This window comes from Protobothrops mucrosquamatus, unplaced genomic scaffold (assembly GCF_001527695.2).
Source record: "Protobothrops mucrosquamatus isolate PMUCROS unplaced genomic scaffold, P.Mucros_1.0 scaffold_144, whole genome shotgun sequence".
NCBI classification, from domain to species: domain Eukaryota; kingdom Metazoa; phylum Chordata; class Lepidosauria; order Squamata; family Viperidae; genus Protobothrops; species Protobothrops mucrosquamatus.
The window spans coordinates 429573-438250 of NW_015386220.1; the positions used below are offsets into that span (position 1 = coordinate 429573).

An 8678-nucleotide genomic window follows, 5' to 3' on the forward strand; every position below is an offset into this window, starting at 1 on the left:
GGAATACGTGATGCTATTTTTCGTAGCCCTCCTTCTAACCCAGTGCCATCCACCTACCTTCTCTGCACATGGCAGGACTTTGTTTTGAATTCATCCATGAAGACTCCTTGCCACGTGGGGAGGAGTTGAGTTTCTCTGCCTCCTGTCTCTTATAGGTGCAGTTCCTGTTCCCCATGGTGAGGTCTTCCATTCTTTTCCAACCCCCATCTTACTGGAGAGGAGGATTAGCAAAAATGCTATTACAGGTAGGAAACACAGAATGTGATTCGTATTTGAAAGCACACATCTTTTTTTCCCACTTGCCTCTAAGACTTCTCAGCGTTGTAGGCAGCATGCTTTTGAAGATTGGGCTCACGTGTTGCACTAAACTATGGTTGAATTAATCCTGGCTTATTGGATAAGCCACAGTTGGCTGGATTCTCATAATGCAGAATAGCCATATAATCTACTTCTTGCCCTGAGAATTTCTGGTGAATGCATAATGACTCCTCCAGAAGATGATGGGTGAAAATCTTACCCATTGACAATGGCAGATGATTTTAAGAGGTTTCCCAGTACTATTTCATCCTGGTGTTAAGCTAGCGTGCAGGAAGTTGACACAGTTACTCAACTGGAGCTTGGTGTAAGTTGGCATATAAGTTTCAGTTCTGATTTCCTTAGATCCAGACTTTAAAAAAAAAATTTGAAGACTTGTAAAGACCCCTAGCTAGGTCTTCCATGATTCCTATTCTCCAACATAATGTCTCCAACCTGGCTTCCCAGGGTCACCTATCCAGCCAGGAGCTCCAAATGGTTTTGGGTTCAGATCCACCCCTGCCCTTGCGAAGATGCATTTCCCCAAAGCGGGCAAAATCAGGACAAAACCGGAATTTGATTGAACTGAAATGTAAGCTTAATTAAAATGAAATGAAATTACTTACACTGGAAGAATATGATTAGAACCATACATTTATTAATTTTCCCCCTTCGGTTATATTAAAAATTACAAATTCAGCAGCAACTGTTGCAGCACTTTTTGGGCGGCAACCAAGCTGGATGACAGCATAGAGAGGACTTTGTCTGGCTGAGAAGCTAAGCAGGGTCTGGTTAGTCCTGGTTATCCCACAGGACCTTTGGAGACACCTCCACATCTCAATGGAGGTGTAGTTTGTGCACCCTTGTAAGTCATTCAGAGATGGGAATTCTCTCACTCTTTGTTTACGCATTGTTACTCTTTTAATGTCCTCTCCCTAATCCTCTGCTAGTTTCTTCTCCAAACCTACAATGCATTTAAGTCCTCAGCACCACTCTATTCAACAATTCTATCCCCTCCCTTTAAAAAAAAAAAGAACCTTCCACTAAATGTTTTATATTTTCCCAAAGAAGAGGGAAATACACCTATTCTCCAAAGCGCCTGAAGGCAGGACAAGAAACAATGGCTGGAAACTAATCAAGGAGAGAAGCAACCTAGAACTAAGTAGGGTTGCCAGGTGTCCACTATTTGAGTGGACAGTCCACTTTTTTCACATTATGTCCACTATTTTTTTTCACAAAATAGTGGACATTTTTTTTTATTCAAAAGCTTTATGATGAAATGGTACGTAATCTAAAGCTGTACAGTCTACTTTTTTTACTACTTAACCCCCCCCCCCCCGCTTGTCCGCTATTTTTTGGAAGCAGACCTGGCAACCCTAGAACTAAGGAGAAATTTCCTGACAGTTGGAACAATTAGCCCAGTGTTTCTCAACCTTGGCCATTTTAAGATATGTGGACTTCAACTCCCAGAATTCCCTAGCCAGCCATGTTGGCTGGGGAATTTTGGGAGTTGAAGTCCACACATCTTAAAATGGCCAAGGTTGAGAAACACTGAATTAGCCAGTGGAACAATCTGCCTCCAGAAGCTGTGGGTACTCCGTCACTGGAGGTTTTAAAGAAGAGATTGTCTGAAATGGTATAGGGTTTCCTGCCTGAGCAGGGGGTTGGACTAGAAGACCTCCAAGGTCCCCTTCCAACTCTGGTTTTCTATCTTCTGTATTCCCCTCCACGTCTCTCTGATTATTAATGCATTTCTTAAAAGCTGCTAATTACTCATATACCCAATAGTAAGAAATGTTTAAAATATACAGCCCAGCAGTTAAATATGTTAATAGGGAGTTATTAAAGTGAAGTGTGGATTCTTGACATGAGTCTTAATAGTTCCTCTAAATCTGTTTTGATTTATTGAGTCGAAGTGGGAGGCATTAATACTGCTTGTCACAGGCCTGGAACACTTCGCAGATTTTCCAGGTTTCCATTTTCTGTCCACCTGGACTTCTTAGTCCCGACTGGGGCAGTTAAGGGTGCTGGTTTTGGACTACAAGTTCTACTGCCTGAAGATCCTTCTGATACTACAGGTAGTCCTCATCTTACAGCGGTTTGTTTAGTGACCGAAGTTAACAACGGCACTGGAAAAAAAAGGTGACTTATGGCCATTTTTCACACTTAGAACTGTGGCAAGAAAGGTCGTAAAATGGGACAAAGCTCAACAAATGTCACCTTTAGCCACAGAGACATGGAGGTCAATTGTGGTTGCAAGCCGAGGACTGTATTTTACACACAAAACCTCGCTAGGTGCCCTTTGCAAATCATCCTGAAGAAACTCTCCCATTTTCAAAGTTTAGCGGACACAAGTTGGTTTGAGTGAGCTTTGATAGCAAAGCATCCACCTCCTCTGCTTATTCACTCCCTTCTCTTCCCCCCGTTTCCAATTCTCTCCTTTAAGATGAGATCCCAATAAAATAATTGCCTCCAGGTCCTTTGGCCCAAGAAGAGCCCAAAGCATTTGTGGAAATTTTATTTTCTTATACAATAAATAGGCCGGTTGTTCTTGACCATTTTTTAAATATATTTTCTTTTTTGCAAATCCTTGGAATTGTCGGTTAATTTTCTCAAGGGTCATGTAATCTCCAGGCATGTCCAAATGCAGGGGTGGAGATCTGGTTTTTTCAGAACTAGATTCCTCTGGGGATAATATGTAGACAGGGCGAAAGCCAAAAGAAGTTATGGAACCTTTTTTTTTTCTCTAGCTCTGTCTCGTTTGGTTTTTTTTTCTTTCCTTTTTCCCTCTTTTCTCCTCCTCCTCCTCCTCCTCCTCCTCCTCCTCCTCTTCTTCTTCTTCTTCTTCTTCTTCTTCTTCTTCTTCTTCTTCTTCTTCTTCTTCTTCTTCTTCTTCTTCTTCTTCTTCTTCTTCTTCTTCTTCTTCTTCTTCTTCTTCTCCTCCTCCTCCTCCTCCTCCTCCTCCTTTTCCTCCTCCTCCTCCCCCCCTCCTCCTCCTCCTCCTCCTCCTCCTCCTCCTGAGACTGCTTTAGGAACACTCTTGTGAGAAGTCCAGACTGGTTGTTAGCAAAACAGCGTTTGAAATTAAAGTGCAGACAAAAGGCGTTTTTGATTGAGGTTTGAAATAGGTTAAAAAAACATTAAATCTTCTCATCAGTTGCTTACTTTTTCTAAAGAAAACATTTACCTGCTTGGAAGGGAAAAATATACCTTTGGGCACCTCCGCTGCCTTTTAAGCCTGGCAGAAGCCTGAGGGTGCAATCTTCATTTCAGCTCCTCTTCTTGCTGCAGTATATGTCACTGTAATTCTTATTTTTTTCTCCCTTCCACTGCTTCCCCCCCCCTCTTCCTTGAAGTCAGTAGCTGAGTAAACAGGAAAACATGGGGTCCCCTCCAATCCACAAACCCAAATAATTCCTGGGATGCTATTTTAATGGAGTCTGTAATAGAAAAAAAAATACTTATCCTTTGATCATCTCAAATATCCAGCACAGGTATTACGACATATGCTTTTATGTTTATAATTGTTTGGGTATTTAATTAGCAGGGAGCACGATGGGTCAGTAGCTAAAGACATGGAGTTTGTCAGCTGGAAAGCTGACAGTCCAGGTTTAAAATCTGAGCTCCGTGCAACAGGGTGAGCTCTGGTTACTTGCCCCAGTTCCTGCCTAATTAGCAGTTCAAAAGCAGGCAAATGCGAGTAGATTAATAGGTACCACTTTGGTGGGAAGGAAACAGCATTCCGTGAGCTGTTGGCATATAGCCATGTTGGCCACACGACCATGGAAATTGTCTTCGGACAGTGCTGGCTTCCTTGGCCAAGAAATGGAGAGGATCATCATGCCTTAAATTCGGACACAACTGGCAGGGGAAATCTTTACCTTTATTTAATTAGCAGTAGCAATAACACTTAGACTTATATACTGCCTCACAGTGCTTTACAGCCCTCTCTAAGCGGTTTACAGAGTCAGCCTATTTTCCCCAACAATCTGGGTCCTCATTTTACCGACCTCGGAAGGATGGAAGGCTGAGTCAACCTTGAGATGGTCGGGATCGAACTCCTGGCAGTGGGCAGAGTTAGCCTGCAATACTACATTCTAACCATTGTGTCACCCAAGCTCTAATAGAGGACTAATTGGGCACCATCAATTGTATTCCCTAAATGGGGGGCATCGTCCAACAATGAAGAAGGCCATCTTTACCCACACATGGATAATAATCTTAACTGACCATGTTGGAAATCCTGCTTGTTGGGATAAAGGCAGCCATGTTTAGTCCTAAGCCATTGGCTCATGGGTTTTCCTCGACTCCTGTTGATTTCTTGGCAGAAGTTGAAAAAGAATTGATCCCGGCTTTCTGCTACAAGAGTGTTTCTCAAACTCAGCAATTTTAAGATGTCTGGACTTCAACCTCCAGGATTCCCCAGCCAGCTTTCTGAGTGTTGAAGTCCATACATCTTATAGTTGCTGAGGTTGAGGAATTCTGCTCTAGGATATTCATTGAATTTTCCAACCTAGCCTGCAGTCTCAGAATTTGGGCACTAACCAGATCGGATCCAACTCAGTTTTCTGAGATTAGCCAACATTGGCTAAGTATAAGAGCCGTGGTGGTGCAGTGGTTAGAATGCAGTATTGCAGGCTAATTCTGCCAACAGCCAGAAGTTGGATTCTCACAGGTTCCAGGTTGACTCATCCTACCATCCTTCCGAGGTCAGTAAAATGAGGACCCAGATTATTGGGGGCTATAGGCTGACTCTGTAAACCACTTAGAGGGGGTTGTAAAGCACTGTGAAGCGGTATATAAGTCTAAGTGCTACTGCTGTTGCTATTGCTATCTGTCTGGGTGCTCAGAAGATAGGGTCGAATTAAGCTCTGCAGTTCAAAAGTCATAGGGATATTCCTTCAGAAACTTCCCAGACTCCAACAAGTAATAATTTTTAGCGTGAGAGAAGGTGACCGTGATACCCTACATGACTGGGTAGGGATCACCATTACTATATTTCATTTGTTTCTATTTAAATGCAGACACATTTATAATAATAATAATAGTAAAGTTGGAAGGGATCTTGGAGGTCATCTAGTCCAACCCCCTGCTCAGGCAGGAAACCCTATACCATTTCGGACAAATGGCTGTCCAGTCTCTTCTTAAAAACCTCCAGTGTTGGAGCATTCACCGCTTCTGGAGGCAGGTTGTTCCACTGGTTAATTGTTCTAATTCTCAGGAAGTTTTTCCTTAGTTCTAGGTTGCTTCTCTCTTTGATGAGTTTCCACCCATTTATTATTATTATTTTTCCTGGATCTAAATGCTGTAGCTTGAAGCACACAACTAAAAGATTTAAGTGTGGCTTTTGACCCAGAAAAAAAAAGGTGCAACCTGGGCTAAAAGAGAACATAAAATCCTAGGGCTGGAAGGGACCTTGGAGGTCTTCTAGTCCAACCCCTTACTTAAGGCAGGAGACCTTATACCATCCCGGTCAAATGACTGTCCCGTCTATTTTTGAAAAATCTTTGTTGTTCTTCTCTGCATCTTTTTTAGGATCTCAGCATCCTTTTTGTATCCTTTGTGTGTGTGTGTGTGTGTGTGTTTTTTTGTGTGTGTGTGTGTAAATTGCTTACTTCCAAGTAAAAACCTGCCCATGATTTCCATTATGGCTGGATCTTTAGAAGATCTGAACTTCCTGGATGGAGAGGATGCCATGAGGTTAATTGTTTTCTTTTGTTAGGACAGACCCGGTGTGGCTACTCACTTGCTAATTGCGAAAGGAGAGGACCCGTGGCCAGAGTTGGCTGCTGAACCTGCATTCGTTGGTCCCCCGTCCCTGTGTCTGAACATTGCTTGGATAGCGCTCCGAATTCATTCATGGCTTGTTTTTCCTGTGCAGAGGAGATTTTATTTCAGTTCCTGTTTTCAGGATTACTTAGCCGCTGGCTTCCCTGCCAAACTGGCAGAGCTTGAAGGTTGACTTCCTGTACGGATGATGTAAAAGTGTCTGTGCAAAATTTTTCCTCTGCAGCCATTGGGAGATAAAAGCCAGCACACTGGGGATTACAAAGAGAGAGCCAAATTATATTTATAATATTAAAGTTGAGTGCATTTGCGGTTTTGCCGTCCTCTAGGGTTTTTCATAAGTAGAAAAACATGAATTAGCATTTTCCATTTCCATATATTGACTGGAAACATAACGTCCTCTCAATTAAGACCTATAGCTTTTGGGATGCATGCAACAATTTTATAAAATATTTACAGCGAGATTTGCATTTTACATAGCACTACCCTTTTTTTTGGGGGGGGGAGAAAAGCTGAAGAAAGAAAAAAGCATTTTGGGTGGGGAGAGGAGGATTACATGTAGAAACGAACTCAACAACATTGCGGTCTTAAAATTGTCCTCTGTTGATTGTGGTCACTAGTAATTCTCTCCCCTCATTTTTTTTTGCTCAGCCACGTAATTTTTCAACATCATTCTTAAAGGCCATATTCCTTACGGAAGGCTGCTCATTTCTCTTTTTTGGAGCTCATACAGGGAAAAAAAAATCTATTTGCAACTCTGTGTTAGGCAAAAAAGAAATAAGTGAAACATTTCTCTTTCTCCACCCCTCCCCTCTCTCCCTTGAATGTAAATGTGTGTTGTAAAGAACATAGCTATTTCCTGGATAATTTGCAGTTGTATATTTTATGTTAATTCCACCGAAAATATTGCACCCCTGCCAGGTTTAGTAGAGGCTCACTGTGATATGAATAATTTCTAGCAAATCATATTTTTTTTCCTCATTTAAGATTTGGCACCTTTTAAAGATTTTAATAATAGCAACAAGGAAGAAGATTTAGAACAAGCAAAAAAACGGTGGGGAGAGAGAGAGAGAGAAAGAGAGAGAGAGACAGAGAGACAGAGAGAGAGAGAGAGAGTAGCATGTTGCGAGTGAATGTAAACTAGGAAAAATAATTACATGGCAAACATTTTTCTACAGACGCTTTTTTTTTTGCTCCTTCCTTGTAATGTAATATCTATTTACTAAACTGTTTATTTTGGGCCCTCCGTTTACCATAAAATATTTATGTTTGCTTTGCTGCAATAAAAAATATTGACAAAATACCACTGAGATTTTTAAGAACAATCGGTGTTTCACTTCCTAGACAGCAGAAGCAGTGAATAGGCTGGGTGTGTAATGTGTGAGTACCACAACACCCCTCCCCCTGCCCCCACCTTGCATATTTTAGACAGACGTAAAATTTCTTATGATATCGTGGGCCACTGTCTCTGCCCTGAACTGAGGGAATTTCAATATTTCTTCTTGTATTAAATCACCTTCATTTGAGAAAGCACCAGCGCTGCCATGGAGCCTCACTCCAAGAAAAGGGCACTTTTTTTTCTGGAATATTTATAAATTTGAGGAGGGGAGCGTACCAAAAGGTTGCATACTGTTGGTTGACTCCTCTTTTCCTCCTGTTGTTGCTTGGACATGTAAGGCAGGTGAGCGCAGCTCTACAAAAAGCAAATGGATTTCAAATCCGGACTAACAGAATAACAGAGTTGGAAGGGATCTTGGAGGTCATCTAGTCCAACCCCCTGCTTAAGCAGGAAACCCTATAACATTTCAGACAAATGGCTGTCCAGTCTCTTCTTAAAAACCTCCAGTGTTGGAGCATTCACTGCTTCTGGAGGCAGGTTGTTCCACTGGTTAATTGTTCTAACTGTCAGGAAATTTCTCCTTAGTTCTAAGTTGCTTCTCTCTTTGGTTAGTTTCCATCCGTTGCTTCTTGTCCTGCCTTCAGGCGCTTTGGAGAAGAGCTTGACTCCCTCTTTGGGGCAGCCCCTGAGATATTGGAACACTGCTATCATGTCACCCCTGGTTCTTCCTTTCATTGCACCTGACATACCCGATTCCCACAACCGTTCTTCAGATGTTTTAACTTAACTTATCACAAGGCTGGAGAGCTTTATAACAAGGCTTATTACTTATTTGTTTGTAAAATTTATTAGCTGCCCATCTTACCATTCTAGCAGCTGTTCTCTGGCCCTTTAATCATCTTTGTTGCTCTTCTCATCAATCTTTCTAGACTCATTTTTATATCGAGGTGACCAAAACTGGATGCAATATTCCAAGTGGGGTCTTGCCAAGACATTCTAAAGTGTTACTAACACTTCATGTGACTTTGATTCCATCCCTTTGTTAATGTGGCCTAGAACTGCATTGGTGTTTTTTTTGCAAGGTGGGCTAGCTGCTGATTCAGGTCCCAGCCATCTCCCAAGTCTCCCTTTTCAGCATAATAGCCCCTCTGACCATAACTACTGACATTTCCAATTTACTTTGAGGGGTGGGAAGCTTAGCATAAGCCCTACAATTGACATTTTTTTTCCTTCTTCCATTCAATCATGTCTAATTCTT

General features: G+C 41.9%; 1 protein-coding gene across 2 annotated transcripts in view; it reads left to right on the plus strand.

Moving 5' to 3' along the window:
* The window catches only part of ZNF423 (zinc finger protein 423), a 131987-nt gene that overhangs the window by 25523 nt on the left and 97786 nt on the right, over positions 1-8678 (plus strand). Inside the window, exon 3 of one of the 2 annotated variants that reach the window (XM_015818981.2) lies at positions 156-245. The exons of the other annotated variant lie outside the window; for it this stretch is intronic. Coding sequence (XP_015674467.2) covers positions 156-245 — 90 coding nt within the window. The remainder of the gene's footprint in view (positions 1-155; positions 246-8678) is intronic. 2 annotated transcript variants of the gene reach the window in all.